This window comes from Drosophila sulfurigaster, chromosome X (assembly GCF_023558435.1).
Source record: "Drosophila sulfurigaster albostrigata strain 15112-1811.04 chromosome X, ASM2355843v2, whole genome shotgun sequence".
NCBI classification, from domain to species: domain Eukaryota; kingdom Metazoa; phylum Arthropoda; class Insecta; order Diptera; family Drosophilidae; genus Drosophila; species Drosophila sulfurigaster.
Genome location: NC_084885.1, coordinates 5436443 through 5458438, shown reverse-complemented (window position 1 = coordinate 5458438; position 21996 = coordinate 5436443). Strand labels below are relative to the sequence as shown.

General features: G+C 35.9%; 1 protein-coding gene across 1 annotated transcript in view; it reads right to left on the bottom strand.

The window, feature by feature from the left end:
- Window positions 1–21996, bottom strand: part of LOC133849121 (GAS2-like protein pickled eggs) — an 84418-nt gene that overhangs the window by 29032 nt on the left and 33390 nt on the right. The window contains exon 4 of the mRNA XM_062285009.1: window positions 8492–8947. Coding sequence (XP_062140993.1) covers window positions 8492–8659 — 168 coding nt within the window. The 5' untranslated portion in view covers window positions 8660–8947. The remainder of the gene's footprint in view (window positions 1–8491; window positions 8948–21996) is intronic.

The window sequence follows — 21996 nt, the reverse complement described above, 5'->3', positions numbered from 1 at the left end:
CGAACGGAATTAGAATAGTGGATGTGGAATTGAAACCTATAGGAAAAATATTATTGAGCAAGAAAATCATTTTTAAATTAATAAAATGTTAAATGTTACTTAGCGGAACGAACAGAATTGACACATAAGCAGGCAGTGAAACATGTGGAAATGAAACAGTACGAAACCTATTGCGTTAAAAATGAATAAAATGGTGAAACATATGGAAATGAAACAATAAAAGCCAATTTACTGAGCTAAAGTTTTTGAATGGAATTAGAACACAAACATTTATTGTTGCCAACGCGACTAAACAGGTTAACTTTAATGGTTATGTGCGTACAAATGAGAGGAATTGGAACAGCTTAACATACAGAATGTGAATATATATACAAATGTATATATATTTAATCACCTCAAGAAGATTGAACAGCATTAAAAGGCAAACTGTTGTATCCCTTAAACAAAAGTGAATACAAAATATTTAAGAGCCTCGAATTGAAATTACTTTACTTCACTTTTCATTTTTGTATTAAATATATTTGAATAGTTTTATTCTTTTTTAATTTTTATTATTTTATATTATATATTTTATTTATTCATCTTATTTGATTTATTATTTTTGTGTTTCTATGTTAGGTATTTAATTTAGGCAACGCGACAAAATCTTCTACACATTTTACAGGGTATTGAAATGTCGTGCTGCGGCGCTTGGCGCTTAGAGGGTGGCAGACAACAGGGCTTTGGCGAGTAATGCGAAGTGGAGAGCTGGAGCTGGCTGTTATAGAGGAACATAAAATATAACTGCAGACTGCAGACTCTTGTGATGTTGTTGCTGCTGTTGCAGTTGCTGTTGTTGTGGTTGCTGTTGTAGTTGTTATTGTTATTGCTGTTGTTGTTGCTGCTGCTGCTGCTGTGGCATACAGTGTGTCGTACAAATTGCACCGTTAATAAAGTCAAAATCGGATTAGACACGCCTCAACCTCAGACTCAACCTGAGCCCTGCCTGCCCCAATCCGCGATAGGCGATCGGCGATCTCAGCTGCACGCCATCCAGTTGCCAACTGGACACACTTGCAGATCTTGCAGATCCCGTCTCGCAGATGCAGAAAAGATATTTGATTTCAGTTCGAACCAAAAAAAAATGACAAAAATATATATATGAAACGATAACAAAAAATGCCAAACAATAAATTGACACTAATGAATTTGATTCATTTCGATTTGCTTTTGGGCAATAACTAAATCAAGCTCCACGACACTTGAACTGGGGGAACAGAGAGGGAGGGCGTTCCATTAGAAATATGACAGTTGTCATAAGGCAAAACACTCGGACACTCGACACTAGGTGACTAGCGAGACTGACCCATATGTGTCCACGAGGTGGGGGCAGTGCAAAGTGATTGCAATCGAATTGAAAATCGAAAGGAAAAACCTTTGCATACGCGAAGTTGCCTTAATTACAAAGCCAAAACATTTGATTGGGCAACAGCTGGACAAATCTTATAATATAAATACTTGTTGCATAACTAAAGTTTTGATAAGTTTTGATAAGTTTTGATTAAGAAATTCAAAGCCTACAAAGTTTCGTTCATTAAGAAAGAACTTTTCTAGAAGGAAAGAAGAATTCAGGAATGTGTCAACTGAGGATCAATCAATGCTCATATATTGTGTTTACATATTTAAATCTTATAATATAACATAGGTAGTTGATGCACAACTAAGGTTTGGAGAAGTTTTAAGAAATTCAAAAGCCAACAACTTTTCCAAAGTATTTCTATAAATAGTAAAGAACATTTCTCTGAGGATCAATCAATGCTCATACATATATTGTGTTAACTTATTTAAATCCTATAATATTATATAAATAGTTGTTGCATAACTAAAGTTTTGATAAGCCTTAAGAAATTCAAAAGCCTACAAAGTTTCAATCAATAGGAAAGAACTTTTCTAGAATGAAAGAAGCATTCAGGAATGTGTCAACTGAGGATTAAGCAATGCTCATATATTCTGTTAACTTATTTAAATCTTATAATATAAATAGTTGTTGCATAACTGAAGTTTGGAGAAGTTTTAAGAAATCCAAAAACCAACAAAGTTTCCAAAGTATTTCTATAAATAGTAAGGAACATTTCTCGAAGGCAAGAAGCATTCAGGAATGTGTCAACTGAGGATCAATCAATGATCCTCAATGTTCATATACATTTATTGAGTTTACATATTTAAGAGCAAAACAATCATCGCTGTCAATCTCATCGCATTGTGCCACGTTCGCGTTCGCGTTCACGTTTACGTCCGTGTTCAAGTCCGTGTCCAGGCATTTAGCTGCGAATTTCCCAATAACTTGCGGCCACTTTGTATGCACGAAGGTGGCCAACATGACAAAGACAAAGATACGAAGAAAGAGAGAGAGGGAGAGATAGTAGCTCTAGCTGGCAGAAGAGTCGAGAGTCGACTGACGTCTGATGTCGAGTCTCAATTAAGAAGGCAACGACCGAAGTTGGACTATAAAATTGGATGGGCTCACGAAGTGTCCATTGAGCCATTGAGTCACGACTGACTGATGAACTGAACTGAACTGAACTGAATGCTTGAAGAATTCCTTCATTTAATGTCAATGTCGAATCTGTTACAGATACATATCGACAATGGGAGAAAAATCAAAAATCAAAATAGTATCGTATGGTAAAATTGATCAATCAAATGATTTTTATTGATGTATTCAGCATTTCCAAATTTTCGAGAGACAGAGAGAGAGATAAATATAATACTATGGATCTTCAGCTCTAAAGTTGAATTGAGCATAATTGTAGAAAACGGAAGTAACCCAATTGTGCCGCAATTTCCTTATCATATTCCTACTTTATTTCTCTTCTTCTGCTTCTCTCTTGTCTCTCTTGAGTCGCTGCTGCCATTGTTGATATGATATGAGAGTTTGCCCCGGGAAATCAACTTGCGGCACTTGCCACAATCAAAAGCACAATGCGCTGCATTTAATTGGAGCAAGCTAAAGCTGTTTGTTGCTGTTGCCTAAGCAAATTGCTGCAGCTTGGCGCTTCGACTCGAGGAGGCAATGAAATGCATTTATTATCAGTTCACCGTTCAACTTCAACGGGGTGGAGCAAGAGGGGAAGGGGGAGGGATAACGAGTGAGCACTGGGGGCGATAATTGGCAGTGTGAGTGTTTGGCCAATTAAAAGCACTCGTCGGCTTTATCAAATTCAATTAGTAGAGCTAGCTGACTTTCAGCATCCCAAAAAAAAAATAAACAAGTATAAAACTGCCTGACTAGCAGATACCTAACAAATGTATTGAAACATTAAAAGAATATGATGGAATAGAAGGAAAACGATTGCAAGGGTTCAGATTTTTTGTTCAAATTTAAAAGTAATAATTTGGTAAGTAATTTGGTAGAGAGTCAAATACTTTTAATCAGCAGTATTTTACTATTTTTCTCTACAAAATAATGTTTTCAGTAAACAAATTTATTACACCACTGAAAATAGGAACAAATTTGAAATGAAATGAACTGCATTATTTATGTACTCAAAAAAAGAGGTTATAAAATTCATTGCATTATAAATATTATGAATTTCTTCGGAATAAGTTAATATCTTTTAATTAGTCAAAATAAACTAACAAACAGTATTTTACTCCTTTTCTCTACAAAATACTATTTTCGGTATAAAAATGTATTGCATCTATTAAATTGTTAAAACATGAGCTGCATTATTTGAATTTTAGTTATAAGTGAGATTTTCTAAATAAAATCATGTTTCTAAAATACTATTGCATTATAATTATACTCATAGAATTTACTTATTATCTTTAGATAGATAGATTGTAAATAAATAAAGAATATATAAAAAAAATTATAATTATACCGAATTATATTCATTGCTTTACTTGCTTTGTTTATAAAAAAATGTATTTACATTTTAAAGTCAAAGTCAAGTCTGAAGAAATTGCAAACATTAAAATGTTATGATATCATGCGAAAACAATGTTTTGAGTCATCCAAAATGAAGAGATTTCTACTCAAAGTTGAGGTCAAGTTGAGTTACTAATTATTTGACGGGGAATGCTAATAATTAAAATAATGATAATGGTTGAGAATAGATGTGTATCTATGTTATGTATCTACGACTAGAATACGACAAGTAATGTGCAGTTAAAGCCAGGTGGCATATTAATTAGTTAGTGGCAAATTGTGCTCTATGCGTTGTGGTGGATGCTGCTGCTGGGATCGTTGTGGACGTTGTTGTGGATCGTTAGACAATTCGCTAATGATGCCAACTAACGACCTGGTGCTGCTAATTGGCATACAGAACAGAGCCAAATGAGATATGGCTAAAAACATACTATATAATTATATATCTCTCTCTTTCATTCTTTCATTTTTTCTGCTGACTGGAGATGAAGACATGATAAACAAAGTTTGCTTTATTTTCATTCAACGCATCCACGAGATACAAAATGCATCTAGATACATTCATACATGTTGCGCAGCCACATTGCGAGTTTCAATTAAAGTTCCATTAACGCTTCGCGACACACACAATTATCAAAAATTAAATTTATGCTTATGACATTTCCGGCAGCCAGCAGAAGGCAAAACTTCTCTTTCTCCCTCCCTTTCTTCCTTTCCCTCCATGCAAAATCGAAATGTGACGCATGCAGCGAGTGTGTGTGTGTGTGTGTGTGTGTGTGACTAAATAAATAAATAAATAAATGCAATGCAATGCATTTAAAGACACCGAAGATCAAAGCAACTTTATGATTATGCTCTCCATGCATATCCATCACCATATGGAGCTGCTGCTGTTGCTGTTGCTGATCATCTCAAAGCAGATCGAGCAGCCCAACAAAGACAGAAAGACAGACAGATAGACGGACAGACGGACGGACGGATGGACATGCGGAAAGATAGACGGAAAGCCAGGCGCTGAGACAAAAGAGTTCCTGCATCAACGAGTTTAGAAGGTGCAAATATGTAAACGCCTCAAGTTCTATTCGCCTCTCACTCACCCACTCTCTCTCTCTCGCTCGCTCGCTTGCTCGCTTTTTGTCTGTTTTTACTTTCAGGAATAGCCACAACAATGCATCACACAAACACACAAACACACACTCAACACACATTGCACAGCGGGAGAGCCCACAAAGCAATGCAAGGCAGGAAGATGCGATGTAACTTTGCCAATACGCAGCCGCATACACTGAGAGAAACGTGCTACTACTTTCGATTTAACAACACGAAACTCTTTGTAATGAAAAATATCTTATTACCGCAATTTTATCGTCTTTTTTCGGGATATAAAATATCAATAAACTCGATGCACAGTCTTCAAAATAAAATAAAAATAAATAAATAATAAAATAAAATGTTTACTATATTAATTTTCAAAATTGTTATGTAGTAGTAGCTTATATTTTTGAATTACCACTAAATAAAACAAAGCATTAAAAATCAAATTCAATAATCTACAGCTGTGAACTTTGAAATAGCAGTGCGACAGACACAAAACTACATAACGTTTTTTTGTTGTGTTTGCAATATAATTTTTTCATTTTAACACTGCTATTTCAAAGTTCACAGCCGTATAAGCAAATTATTCAAAACTAAATACGAATAAATCCCCTTGAAATCAACAGAATGAACGAGCAAGAAAATCAGAAAAAGAATTTGTATTTGTCACTTTAGTAATCCAATTATAACGCCTTACATTGTTGCAGTGCAGCCGTTGAGCATTGCATTGCAGTTGGTCTGCACTTTTCAGCTCGTCTGCTTTGCCGACAACGACAACGAACAACGACAACGAACGACAACAACAACAAGTCGAGTCAAGACAAATTGTCTACGCGTTGAGGTCTTGGCTATTGGCCTCCAGCATGAGCATGAGCATGACGTTGTCGGCATCTCCACTACTTGCAGTTGCAGAGTCCCAGTCACAGATGAGAGATGAAGACGAAGACGAAGACGAAGATGAAGACGAAGTCGGGAGTTGGGAGTCGAGCACAGACATTGGCGCCAGTAGCCGCGGGCAGCGCCACTCAGCGCCATAATCACAACAAACATGGCAATGCCACAAACCACACAGAGAGCGACAGAGATGAAGCATAAGAGTGCCAGAGAGAGAGAGAGGTGAGGAGTGGCAATTGCACTGGCAATGGGCAGAGGTTTTGTGGCATGCGCCACGTAACCGAAACCGAAACCAAAACCAAAACAGGCAACGGCAACGCATCGGTAATTAAAAGTGGCATCGTGGAATTTGCAGCAGTCAAACGAGGGGCACAAACAAAATGAAGGAGAGGGGGTTTGGAGCGGAGAAGGAGCACCACCACGCTTGACAGTGGCAAGCCTCGTTTGTGCCACACACAGCAAAAACAATACAGCAAATGCCGCAACTGCTTACCTTTTCCCTTCCCCTTTCCTAAGGGAGATCCTTAATGATTTTTCTATAGCAATTTCTTGAGTCATATTTTGGGAGTTCTTCTTTAACATAAGATGAAATCTTTAATGAAAGTGCCAAAGTTTCCAACTGATTACCTTTTCCCTTCCCCTTTCCTAAGGGAAATCCTTATTGATTTTTCTATAGCAATTTCTTTAGTAAAAGTTTTTGCAGTTGATTTAAAATCAGTTAAAGTGGAGCTACGGCTTGAAAGGTCTATAAGTATCCTTTTTGCGCAAAAGTGGGACAGAATGAAGCATAAAGTTGTGTGTGCTTCACTTCACTTCCCATTCGCCACACACAAAGTGCAACATTTAAAGCACTTAACAAGAACAAGCAGAACATTTGCATTTACATTTGGATTTGCATTTAGCCAGGTGGATGGCTTGGTTTGGCATGGAATGGAATGGAATGGATGGGATGAATAGCTGGCTAGCTGGAGCCTTTTGGCTATGCTCAGCTCTCAACTGCAACGTTGGCAGGCAGCTGGCACAACGAACGAAGGTAACCTCAATATACCAATGGAGCTGTTGGTGGCCAGATTGCAGGTTGCTCGTTGCTGGTTGCTTGCCAGGTAGGTGTGATTGTGGGCTAGTAAGGAGCTTTGACCTGCCCCAAAGGCGATGACGACAACGACAACAACGACGACGAAAAGGAGGATAATGCAAATGCATAACGAAAGCGACTGTCAGGATGTGCCCAACTCAAGCGGACTCAACCTCGCTTCCCATGCTCTTCACCAATGCACAGAGAGGCTTAGGCCCAAAGCCGGATGGCTTTGATAATGTGCCGCGATGCAGTGGAGCATGCTTTTGACTGCATTTAGTCCACAACAAACAGTCGACTGACTGACTGACTGACTGCTTGACTGACTGCCTTACTTACTGACTGACTGACTGATTGTGCGCCTCGTCGTGAGTTTTTAGGGGGGGAGCCATAAAAGTCGAATGCACCTAAATCCGTAAATCGCCAGCGCTTTTAACACCTAACCAAACAAACATCAATGCAGCGAGGCAGCAGCCACAACAGCAATCGAGGTAAACAGATGCAGCAGCTAATAGAGATGGCAATTTCAAATGCTGCTCATCTGCATGCTCAATTTAAATACTCTATAACACCAAGAAAGGGTATGAGTTGATCAAACTTTTGATAAAGATAATTACAACGCTTTTTTAAAATACTATGAAAAGAAATTTATCAATCAAAAGTGATGAAAATGATCAAAAATAATTCAAGGAGCATACTTGTCAGCTAACTATCGGTATTCGTTTCAACTCGAATAAGAATCATGTAATGTGGAAAAATGTAGCCCCAAAAACCTTAATTAAACATCAAACTTCTCGTTATTATCAGCTTACTATCGCTATTACTGTCATCTCTAGCAACAATCGCATTAGACTGCCACCAAATTTGTTTTTTATGTAAATTTGAAGAAACACAATATGTTTTATGACGACAAGTGTACTTGTACAAACTTTATAAACGCACAAGCTTGTACACGAAAACATCTCGTTATTATCAGTTTACCATCGCTATTTGTCAGCTAACTATCGGTATTCGTTTCAACTCGCACAAGAATTTAATAAGCCGTTAAAGAAAAAGAATGTCAGAAACACAATAATAGGGTTTTCCGAAAACCTTTTAAACTTCAAACTTCTACACAAAAACATCTCGTTGTTATCAGCTTACTATCGCTATTGCTGTCATCTCTAGCAACTATCGCATTAGACGCCCACCAAACAACAACAACGATCGATGCCATGTGTGAATTTGTTTTATGAACTCGAAGGCACACAATCCCCAAAAGGTAGTCGGATATAGCGTAGATATTTAGGCGCTGGGGAATTTCCCCCCGGGAAATAACTGCAGCTGCAGCATCTGCTGCAAATGTGTGCCAGAGCTTTTTTTTTTTTAGGTTTTTGTTTTTGTGTGTGTTTTCGTTTTTATGACTGCTGCAGATCGTAAAAGAACTGCTTGCAATTGCGCAAACAAAACGTTTGCTTTGATTGATTATGCGATTGATTGTCTATGTGTCTGTGATGATTGATGATTGACTGACTTACCTTGCAGAGGGCGACGCCCGTGTCGAGGCGATCCATAAAGTTTTCCGCATTGATCCTGAGATCGGGATACAGTGTGCTCAGCCATTCGGCAAGATCCTCTTTCATAGCCTCCAGATACTCCTCGCTGGATTTGAATGGCCTGTAAGGCCGCGCCTCGAGCATTGCCATGGCGCCTCACTCGTCACTCGTTACTCGTTACACTTTACTCGTTAATCGCGTTTCTATTCGATCGCTTGCTTGCTGTATTTCTCTCTCTCTTTCTCTTCTATTTCGTTCTCTCGTTAAATCGTTGTTATATGTTTTGCTCTTCTCGTTATATTGGATATAGGGATTCTTTGAATTAAAATCTCTCGTTACTTATGGCTCGGGTAACAGCAAAAACTCGTACATCGTTTCTCTTGTTTGTAGTTTATGCTGTTGTTGTTGCCGCAATCGCAAGCTCGTCTTTAATCAGTTCTGCAAATTGCAAATAAAACAATGAAATTCAAAATTAGCAAGGCTATGAAAAATAATGCAGTAATGTGTATTATAAATATCTTATTATTTCTCAAGAAACGTTATGAATGCAAAAAAAACCGGGTTCTCTTTCATGCATTACAAAATAATCGTTACATTGTCAATATAACGAACTGGAATGGAATGAAATGGAACGTAAAGCGAACGTGTATTCCAGCTGCAAATGAGAATCGGCAGCCATAACAAATGAACTGCACGTTTCGGAATTTGATTAAGATATAACAACTAAAAAGTGCAGTAAAGTGAAGTATAAACATTGAGGGGGGGAAAAACGAAAGGAGATAGGGTGGAAAAGAGAAGGGTATGTAAAGAGGGGGCGGCGACAGCAAGTTAAAAGTGGAATCATAAATTTCAATATGCACATTTCCCATTAAATCTGCATTCCGTATACATATTTGCACTTAATGGATTGCTCTCTGTTCCTGTTGTTGTTGTTGTTGCTGTTGTTGCTGTTGTTGTCGGGCTAAGTACGTTTCTTTGCTGAACAAATGAATGAATGTGCATTGAAAGACGGCGCAACTTTATGACTTTGGCACTGCAGCTGACATAATTATGGGACACAAAGCCACAACAGCAACAGCAACAACAACAACAAGAGCAACAGCAACCAACTACAATAGCAACAGCAACAGCAATAACAACAACAAAGATTATAGAAATAAAATCAATAAATAAAACATAAAAGTGGCAGTCGGTTACTTTAAAAGCCGCCAGCAACAGCAACGACAGCAACAGCGACAGCAGCAACAACGGTTGCTGTTGGGCGCCAGGTTAATGGCAATGCCAGCGGCAACTAGTAGTCATACTTCTTCTCCTCCCTCCCCGCCTACACTTCACTCTTAGCTGCAGAGCTAATTAGCGGTAAGCTCAATTGAACTGTGAACTTGCCGTGAACAAGGAGCAGAGTCAACTGGGCAGTCGCAAGATTAATGCCACCGCATCGAATTGTGGCTGCAACATGCAATGTGTTGTCGCTGTCGCTGTTGTCGCTGTTGTTGTTGTCAGTTTTGAGTGCGAGGCAAATCTCTGCACATTTATTGTAGTACCATATAAAATACAATATTTATGGGATGGCAGTCGAGGTATCCAAGGCTACGATGCTCATAAAACTTATCGCTTATCTATTTATCAAAGTGTTGTTGCTGTTGCAAAAAACAACTTGCATAACCTCCGAGCTGTGTTGTTATTGTGTTGCACGCTCACTTCGAGGCAAACTCGAATTCGAATTCGTCGAGTCGAATCTCAGTTCGAATCCCATTCGAATGACCTTGTTGGGGGCGTAGAACTCTCTTCTACAGTTCTGATTCATCTTTCACATTACATATATTATATTATGTTCTTCTGCTTGATTTATCCTTCAATTCTAATAATCTTCTTTGCTCTTTTTTTACCTTTTCTTTTTCGTTCTCCTACGTTTGCGCCATCACGTCTCACTTCCATATAATCCTCAATTCAAACTTTCTTTAGCCATTAAAACTTCTCGATCTACAACGCAACTTTCTCGCACCAACAAAGCCCAACAATAAAATTGAAAAGCTTATTTCGATTTTGCCAAAAAAAAAAAATGTAAAGAAAAGAAAAACAATCACATATGCAATCTTAATGCTCTATAATGAGTGAAAGTGGGGTAGATATGTTATAGAAAAAGTTAGTAAAAAGACATTTTATGAATAAAATACGACAATTCTAAAAAACTAACATCGAATTTTATATTATTATACGTCATAATAAGATAGTCCATAGAAAAATTAATTTAAATTTATTTAATAATTTAAGCGAAAAGAATACGAATAATTAACAAAATTGTTCCAATAAAAATTCTTTTAATAGTTTGATATGTGAGAATACTATTGATTCTTATATTTTTCTTGCTTAAAAAGAAAAGAAATTCTATAAAAGAATTTACTATACATTCTTTTATAGAATTTCTTTTTACCAACTTTTTCTATAATATACCTACCTGTCTTTTTTCTTTGCATTACTATTTCTATAACATATCTACTTCGTTTTCAGTCATTAGGTTGCATATGTGATTTTATGTAATTATTCTAAAAAAATTGTCGAGTGATGACCTGAAAGTTCTTGAATTCCCCACAACAATCTTGGTTTACAGGGTAGCTAAGCGTTGAGAGCATTTAAATACGCCGCCGTTAGTTGCTGTTGTTTTTGCTTTTGCCATTTATGTAACGTTCCCGGCAATCCAATCCGATGAAACGGCAACGACGACGACGACGACGTGGTCTTAATTAAGCTCCAGCTTTGCTCGGTTTACTTAACTCGCAGTTCGCAACTTAATGCGAAGCAATAAAGGAAAGCTAAATGTAGTATGCAATTTGTGTGTGCACAACGAAGCGTAAATACACTTCTTTTTATTTTTTAAAGAGTGCGGTAAATTCCAAAACTAAAAGGTTTAAAAGAGTGTTGGCAGAGTCAGAAATATTCCAGAGCTGAGAAAAAGTAAAGGTAAACTAAATGTGTAACAATTCTAAATAAGTTATAGAGCACCATAATATTAGGCAACTTGGGGCAAAACCCTGGATGTTATCGCATCCCATACTAAATATTATATCAGCATTAGCAGATGTACTACTCGTAATTCAAGTTGAATACAAAATTGAAAATTGCGCCAAATCATTTGCGCTTTAATATCCTGTAAATAGGCCAACTAATTGGACAACCCTCGCTTCGCTTTGCAGCGCGTTATATAGCCACAACTCTATTGCCTAATTAGTGGTATTGATCATGGGGATTGGAATTGGATTTGGGATTGGGATTCGATTGGATCAGATGGAAGTTAGGATTGCCACATGCATGTGCTGCGTAAGCAAAAAAAATGGAGGAAAGAAAAAAACGTGTGCTCTGGGTGGTGGACTAATAGTTTTGATAAGTTATTTTGTTTTGTGCAACTTTTGATTGGAAATTGTAGCAAAACACAACGCCCCGCGGTGCAAGAGTGAGAGAGCGGGAGAGGGAGAGGGGAGGGGAGAGGAGGAAGTGTTGATGGGTTCGATGATGAGATGGATAGATGGATCGCATAAGTCGCACAACTTGCGGGTCGTATAAGCAATTTAGTGTTCGATTTTCGATTACGATTTCGATTCCTCAATGTTTCGCAAATTTTGTTGTTCGCTATTCGCTATTCGCTATTGTTGTTGTTTTGTATTTTTGGCATCGATCAGTGAATGACTTTATAAATTGTGATCGATGAGATCGATAGATGGATAGATGGATGGATGGAATCAATCCCACCCATTGAGTGAGTGAAAACAGTGAAACAAATATGCAAATTTGACCATATTATGATTATTTATTTGCATGTGTTTCTTCTTCTTCTTCTTCTGCCTCATTTCATTTCATTTCATTTCTTTCCTCTTTACGTATTTCGTATTTGAATTTTCGGTTTTAATGATTAGCGGTATTTTTGAAAGTGAATTTAATTAAAAACCAAATTGTGCATAGGATGCACCATCGTCAACCAGCCAAATGCTTATGCTTATAAGGCCAATCGCCAGTTACCCGTCTCCGTCTCCATCTCCATCTCCGATCCCCTCAGCAACCCCTTTAACTGGGTTCCCTCTCCATATCGTAATTGAATTTTTGTGTTTTTGCCTTGCAAATTTGGTAATTGTTATTTCGAATTTGTCTTTTGTGACTTTTGCAATAATATAACACTACGCTTATATAAGAGCTCAAATTTTTAGTATTTGTCAAATCAAATAATTAAAAGCGAAACAACTTTCGAATAAATCAATTTTTATAGCCCGCTCAATTTCATTGGTAGACAATATATAGTATATGTTGAAAGTTGTAGTATATAGATATACCAAATGATATTTTTGCTGTACTTTTACGAATATTCATTTGGTGTGTTTCAATAGTAATACTGCTTACTTTTTGTTTTTCACTAAGTACTGTATAGTATATTTTGAACGTAGTAGTATATACTTAAATATACCAAATGTAGTGTCTGATATTTTTACAGTATTTTTAGGAATATTCATTTGCTATGTTTTAATAATACTGCCTTCGTTCTTGTTTTTCACTAAGTACTCTATAGTATATTTTGAATGCAGTTTCTGATATATTTTTACGTATGTATATTCATTTAGTGTGTTTCAATGGTAATACTGTTTTCTTTACTCTATATAATATTTTTTGAATGTAGTGGTATATAAATATACCAAATATAGTTTCTGTTATTTTTATAGTGTTTTTTAGTGCTTTTCAATAATAATACTCTCACATAAGTACTGTTAAAAGTTGGCATTAAGCTTGTGAAAAGTAAATTGTTTGAATTGTGCAATAATAACAATGATTAGGCAACAGTAAATCGGAAGAACTCAAGTGCTGTTCTGTAACTGTTGAAGTTGTTTTGCGTTTCGCAACTTCAAGTAGTTGAGTTGCGTTTAATGAAATGAAATGAAATGTTTTTTGGGAAAATGTGTTAATAAATGATAGAGGCAGAAAACAATAACGCTAATGAAATTATTAGGCCTCAATGTTGAGCGAGTCTTTTTGTATATGATATGGTATGATATGATACGATGTGTGCAATGTTTGTTTGCCTTGTTGTTGCGACTTTTTAAATATTGTTTTGTTGTAGTATTACGAGTGTTGTGCTGTGTTGTGTCGTCGAACGGTTTTTCATTATCAAATGACGGCGAAGTCTTTACGAAATTGGTGGTATGCATGTACTATACGAGTGCCTGTCTCTCGATGGGCTGCTTCAGAAAGGTTGTTAAGTGTGAATTGCCAAATGACAGACAGAAAGAGTGCCAGCAACAACAACAACAATCATAACAACAACACCAAACGAGAGCAACAAAAGCACTTTCAATTCGTTTGCTCGTATCACACAAAAAATAGATGTTGACTCTTGCAATTAACAATTGCCGTTTGATCGATGGGACAGGTTGCTGCAATCGTAATACTTTACTATATTGTATATCTATATATGTATATTCAAAAATATATACACATGTAGTTATTGTTGTTACATCGTCGGCTTGTTGAGCTGTCATTTCGATGGGAGGCAAAGGACTGCCTGCTCTCTATCTCTTTCCCCTCTCTCTCTCCCTCTCTCTTTCTCTGCTCAACCCTTGAACTTGAAGCGCCAACTACAACTCCTGCCAAACGCTTCAATTTCTACTCCTTCTCCATCTCCAACTTCAATTCAACTCCATTTCCAATTTCAATTTCCAAACTCAAGTTTGAATGACACTTGAAGCGACAATCGAAACGATTTTGTTTCAAGCCAAAATGACATCAATGGCAACAGAGACATTCCCATTTCCAATCCCATATTCATACATCTCACTCCCTTAGCCCTCCCCTCTCTCTCTCTCTCTCTCTCGCTCTCTCTCTCTATCTATGTGCATATCTGCTCAACACATGTGGAGCACGAATTTGAAGCATTTGTTGCACTTCTTCGCATCTGTCAGATTTCAGTGTCGAGGCTTTTTTTTCCCCCTTTTGTTTTTGCTTTTCATTTTAGGTTGCATGCAATATGAAAGGGATTGGATAAGGAAGGGGTAACGGAAAGTTGTTGAGGCTGCAAACGGAGCAAAGAGAGCAGACGACAACCCATGGACCATGATTTTGACAGATCCCCACAGCCGCTTTGTCCTCTGTTCACGCGGTGAAATCAATGTAAATGCCACGCAAAAACAACGAGGTGTCATCGACCAACAAACACTTGCTGTAGTATAAAATAATTACTCGCATACCTCGCTTAACGGCCTAAGGAAGGAAGTTGACAAAATAGGATGCTAAGCAAAATTACGTTTAATGCAGCCAACAACATTTTTTTACTTATTTTTTTTTAGCATATTGCCGTTAAACGTGATAAACTGCAGGTAAGTGTAAATTTTGTAATAAATGTAAAATAATCCCAAAATAAATAATAAATTAAAAGCCAAAATGGCTTTAATGAAAGCAACAATATATTTTTGTTTACTCAGTGAATAATGATGTGCCACTAAGTGAGTTTTGGTATAAATAAATAACAAAACGAAAATTAAATAATAAACTAAAATAAATATCATTAATTGTGGACCGTTGATCAAGATAACATACAATGACCATTAGTAAAGTGTGGCCGTTAAGTGAGATATATGTAAGAGTATTTAAGTCAAGCAACACATAAACATAATGTCATGCAAGTAATATAATAAATAGTTATTTTTTTCAACATTTAGCATGTTTCCACTAAACGAATTAAATTCGCAACTAAGTGCAATTGTAGTACAAATTGTAAAATAATCGTAAAACAAATGATAAATAAATAGCCAAAATGGCAACGATATATTTTTGCTTTTTTTACATATGATCTTTATTTCAACTTTCATTTAACTCGCAGCTACCCACTGCTGTGCACCGCATTTACAGGGTATACGTGGCTGACATCGTCAAGTGCAAGAGTTATTTTCACAAGTTATTATCTATCCATTTATCCATTGAACCAACAACAGCTAAACTGCTCTGCACCCCCCAGCGTGCTGCTTACCCCGTCTCCAAGTGCATCTCCTCCTCTCCATCTCCTCTCCCTCTCTCTCTCTGTCTGACGGTGTTGGCTGCTCCCCTTGCCGCTCCCTTGACTGCAGCAATGCCTTGTCTTTTGTGCAGCACTTCAGTCGACACTCGCACAACAAATGCATCCACACACAGACACACAGACACACACACTCACACAGCGAGTGTGGCATTTAAAGCCCTGTGATGGATGCGTTCACTATGTGTTGCGGCTGTTGCTCTTTTCCCCCATACCCTGGACTACATATGGATTCAGCGGGTGTTCGTGACTAACACGCAATTTAATTAGAATTGAATTAATGTCATTTGTGAGGAACAAAGTCGTGAATATGTTGCTCATCAAACCAATAATAACATGATTCACTTAGTCGACTCTTTTATTTGATCGATAGTAGTCAACACTATCGATAACTTTTATTTATAGTTTGCTAATTCAAGACTGCATTTGCATTCATTTTGTTACAAATACGCAAGTCTTAAATATGTTACAATGAATTATTCAAAACAATAATAATAATTGGCAAAAGTTTACCTATCAATCGATAGTAGTTAACACTATCGATATCTTTTATTTATCATTTGCTAATTCTAGACTACATTTGCTTTAACTGTGTTGCAAATAAAAAAGTCTTGAATGTGTAGAATGAATGATATTTCCAAAACTCTAACAAGTGGACCAAAGTTTAGCTGTTAATCGATAGTAGTCAATACAATCGATAACTTTTATGTATCGTTTTCTAATTCTAGACAGCATTTGCTTTAAGTGTGTTACAAATATGCAAGTTTTCAATACTTTGCAATAATAATTGGATCGAAACGTGGTGAAAGTTCGAAAGTAAATCGATTCATTTAGTTTATCGATAGTAATCAATAGCTATTTTATTTACTGCATTGCATTAATAGACCTAAAGAAACATTACAACTCAGTCTCAGTCTCTGAATAAATGCTTTCAAGTGATCGATTGCATTTTTACAGGGTCTGTAACAGTCGCGTTGACTTCTATGCACTTTATCTTGGCTTTTCCCTTAGTCGGCTTAGTGCGTCGTTGTTTCGTTGTTATTTTGTTTTTTATGCATTTCACGAGCATTGTCATCGTCATTCTCAACATTATGAACAACTTCATTTGGGTGAGAAGTGATGGGAATCGAGAGAGAGAGAGAGAGAGAAACTTCATGATGAGCATTGCACGTATTATGAAGTGTTGCCATAAATGTCGTCACTTCATTCTTGCCTTATTTGATTTCCAGGGTAAATGCACTGCGTGGCTAAAAGGAAAATCAATAGACGACGCCCACGCGACGTCGGCGCCGCAGACAAAGGATCTCCAGCTGTGTTTTTTAGTTTTTTTTACTTTAGTTTTGCTGGCTAAGAAAATTAGTTGACAATTTCATTTGTTGCGGCGGCGACTTTGACTCATCATGAGGTCTCAGGACGACGACCTTGGCTAAAAGTCCATTGGGCACAATGCCAGACAGACAAAGACAGAAAGAGAAGGACTGAGAGAGAGAGAGAGAGAGAGGGAAGAGTGTTGTGTGTTGCAGCTGCTGTAAAATTGAGTCACAGCGTGTGTTGCATGTTCCAACGACAACATCATTCACAGTCACAGTCACATTCACATTCACAGTCACATTCACATTCATGTGTATTTCAATAACCTTCGTTTACAATAAATACAAAATAAAAGCTTGTCTAAGTCTTTTTGTTTGCATTTTGTTGTCGAAACTTAAGAACAACAACACGAAAATGTCGCACACACTTTGCTTACAATAAGCCACACTCATACGTATGTGTGTGTGAGTGTGTGTGTGTGTGTGTGTGTGTGTGTGACAGCGACAAGTTAAGAATTCGAAACAAGAAACGCAACTTAAGCTGCGTAGGTTTCTTAAGTAACTTCAAATGTTTTGATTAGACTTTAAATGACAACAACAACAACCAAAGAAGCAAACAACGAAACAACAACAACAGCGACAACAACAACAAAAGCTGTGTGAATGCCAAATGGCGCAGGCCAAGTCGAAGTCGAAGTCCAACTCGAAGTCGAACTCGAAGCCGAACTCGAACCCAAGTCAACTCATTTGCGCAGTCGCAGTGTGGGTTGAATCAAAAGACCTCGCCAGAGGAATTGAGAATCGTATCGAATCGAATCGAGCATTGAGACCAGAGACCAAAGACCTGAAGAGCTGGAGAGCGGGAGAACTGGAGAACTTGTGGAGAAACTGCCGCCGTTTGTGGCATACACAATGCCAGTTGGCTAACAGCTAATTAAAGTCGCACATTGATTGCCCTAATAGCATCTTCAGTGCATACTAATGTGCGACACAACATCAACGATCAACGATCAACAATCAACGAATCCACGCGATTCTAACTGTTATCTACGATCTGCGATCTTAAATCAAACACAATTCACAACGCTGTCATCTACTTAATTATTATTTCATGTTCAACTACAATGCAAAAAGATTACGTCTAATAAAAAATCGAGCTTCCAGAAGTTCATTTGATATATTACTTTAATTTGAAAGATAGATAGAGAGATAAAAATGAAAAAAAAAAACGAAACTCCAATAATTTAAAGTAAAGCAAAAATTACGAGTAATAAAAAATCCATTTTCTAGACGTTCATTTCAAATATTACTTTAATGTTCAAGAGAGAGAAACTAAAAAAAAATTTAAATGTAAACTTTAATTTTGAGAAACAAAACTATTTTAAAATACCAAATTTCTAGACGTTTGTTTCAAATATTACATTAATTTTCAAGAGAGAGAAGCTAAAAAAATGAAACTAAAATTATTTCAAGTAATAATTCGGAATAATAAAAACTCAAATTTCTGAAATGGTGAATTTAAATGAATTTAATTTTCAAGAAAGAGAAAATCGAAAATAAATTGAAGTAAGAATAAGAATGCTTAAAAAATAAAGAAACTGAAATAACATCAAAATAGAATGCTCAAAAAATATAATATAAAAACTGATAGATATGCTCCACGATAAAATTAAATTTAAACTCAATTATTGAACAGATAAAAGCATATAGAAACTCATAACGATAAAAGTAAATTCAAAGCAAGTTTAATTATTTTGACCATAAAGTAAAATTTTATACAAAAAGAAAAAGAATTATATATGTAGTATATATATATATTATACATACAAAATATGGTCAAAAATTCCTACACGCCAAAAATAAAGTTAGAAACACAAACTCAACTATAAAATATTGTAGTAGGTGAAAAATGAAAATATTTTTAACTACAAACAGATGAAATTCATACATTTTAAATAATATGAAAACTGAAAAAATAAAATAAAAAAAAAAAAATTATATTAAATGAAATTTATAAAAGCAATAAATACTAAATATAAATTTATATTTCAAAAACATATTTTCAAGCTCTGCGTTTTTTTGGTCAGTGGCAAGTGTATTACGAGTTCTTTAATTGCCAAAGGCATTTCTCAAGCAACATTTATTATATTTTTTTTGGGTTTTTGTCTCTTGCGTTTAATGAACAATCGAAGCGAGCAAACACATAAACAAACAGGACTTAGCTGCATGCGTTTTCTTTTAACTCTGCATCTGTATCTGCATTTGTATTTGTATCTGTATCTGCATCTGTAGCTGCAGCTGTATCTGTAAACTGTAGCTGTCGTTCGCATTATTCGCGCGATAAATAATCGACAAGCAGCCGCTTGTTGTTGCATGCCTCGCTGCCTGGGTGGCACAACAAGCAGCAAACAACAAAAAACAAAAAACAAAAAACAACAAAAAATAAATGACTTCTTGTAGGAGTCGTGCTAAGCAGTCAACTTTGCATTGATAGCATTTGAAGTGCGCCTAAAGAATCGGACTTCAAATGCTTTATACCTTATATGTTACGAGTATATGGCAGACAATCAATTTATCAAGACTGCAAAATACCTTCAACATAATGCGAGTGAAAGAAGAACTGACCCAAGACGCCGCTGTCAGGCGGCAAAATGCAAGAGATACTTTTTTTTGTTACCAACCAGCAAAGGCGCAGTAAAACAAAGTGTGCTAAGTGAGTGGCAAAGTTTGTGGGCAAAACTTTAAAGTATTCATTTATTAAACTAATAAATTACGATGTTGTCATTTTGATTTTAGAATATTTTAATGTGCAATTTGTATGACTTCTTGGTTTCTTAGGTAATTACTTATTATTATTATAAGTAAATAAGAATATAATTACTTTTAATATGAAATAATTGCGTAAGTAATAAATATTAAATATAGTTAGAAAGGATAAATAATTATTTAAATACTCGAATATGTATATGTAAGTATAAAATACTTTTCAAAAGAAATTATTGTCAAAGAAATATTGAATATGTTAAGAGTGCAAATATATATAGATCAAATACTTTTCAAAAATGAATAATTTATATTTATCGTATTTGAAAATTCTAAAATCAAAACACTTTTCAACTGAAACCATTTTCTCTTTAATCATATAAACATATACAAAAAATTTGACTAACGCAGTTTGAAAGAGTCGAGCATACTCGTTATTTACTGTTCTGAGCTTTGTCTGCGCTGCCTCAAGTCTCGCTTTGTTTGTATCTGTGTATTTTGGCCTGGTTGCTTCGCTTGGACGCAGCTGCGCATCTCAAACAACATTGTATCTGCAGCTTTGTATCTGTATCTGTAGCTGTTGCTGTTGCCGTTGCCGTTGTATGCGAGACAGACCCGCACTTGACCTTGAACTTGTACAGGTTTACTTTTGTTTTCTTTGGCTTGACTTTGACTTCGACTTGGACTTCGACTTCATCTTCGTCTTTGACTTTGGCCGTTTTTTGTTCGTTCGCTCTTCAACTTTTCTCAACTCTGAAGATTTGCCTTTCCTTTCTTCAGTTTCTTTCTGTTTTTTTGATTTTGGCCTTTCGACTTTTGCGGCGCGTGAACCTAATCAGGCTTAATGCCGTTCAGTTTATTGCTCTCACTCACTCACTCTCTCACGTTTGATCGCACTAGGATTGTTGCTTCCAGGAATCATTTTACAGCCTCATCGCCTCAGACTTATGCAGAACTCAATTCGATACGTACTTAATTTATATATTTATACTCCACTCGTATGCTAAAGAGATTTATGCGATTTATGGCAAAAAAAAAAGAACACAACTTCAAGAAGCATTAATATCTTTGGCTTGATCTACAGATTCCCCGGAAAGCCAGTCTAAATAAAGAAGCGCAATCTTCTTTTGTTGCCTTTGTGCGTCAAGTTGAGGCAACAAACAACAACAGCAACACGAGTTAAATAACAATATCGCAATATCTATTTTAAGATTTATTTGTGCAGCAAAGAATTCGAGTTAGGAATCTCTTTGAATATATGTATGTATATACTCAAGGATTTTTCACATTTCTGAAGTTTGATTTCGCCTTTGCTTTTGCCTTGGCATTTGATCAGGTAGAAGACCATTTGAAGTCTTATTCGATTGAAGCATTAATAACATGAATAGTTTTTGCAAATTCAAAAGATTCTTTTGTTGTTGGCTTTGCAGCAAGAAGTTTGCGTATTTTCTTAAAGAGAATTTGTACTTAAAGACTTAAGTCACACATATAAATAAGAATATATAAAGTATATTAAACGAATGTATAAATAAGAATATATTAATGAGAAAAGCCATTAAAATACTATTAATCAAAGTTAAACACCTAAGAATAATCATTTCAATACTATCGATAAACGATAAACACCTGAGAAAAGACATTTCAGTACTATCTATAAACCATAGATAGATTCGTTTAAAGAAGTGAAGTTACAAAAGACTAAATTCACATTCGTAAATAAGAAGATATATAGAATAGCAAGTAATACATAAATAGGCATAGCTTTGTTATGTTTGTTTTTTTTTTATTAAGTTTTTATATTTAATGATACAAAAATTATAAAATTATAAATAACATAAAGTTATGTATAATAATATAAAATAAATTGTTTACTTTTTATGTAAAAAAACATAATAATCAATTTCTAAATTTTTGTTTATTTTCAATCAACTTTTTAAAAGCTTTTTCTTTCATGTTTTCTCAAAAAAGTTGTGTTTCAATTGACTTTGATGAAATAGATAGTGTCTGCTCAGCCCTATATCTGTTCTATATACATCTACCTTAAACATCTTTTCTCAATAATTGCTGTTAGTTGTAAGTCGAATTTATCTGTTAGTTACAAGTTTTGTAGTTCTGTCTGCGTTTAGTTCTCTTGAAATGAGTTTCTGAGCGCAAAAGCAAAAACATGATATATGGGCTAGTGTTACAGCACAGCAATTGGCATAAATGGAAAGATGTGGCCATATGGAAGATATGTACACACACGCACACACACACACACACTCGCATATACAAGTCGAGTGTTGGACGAAGCGTGACATTTTCCTCATGAGCGAATTTTGCCTTATGCAGAGAGGAGCGTGTGTGTCGCTGACAATCTTAAGCTG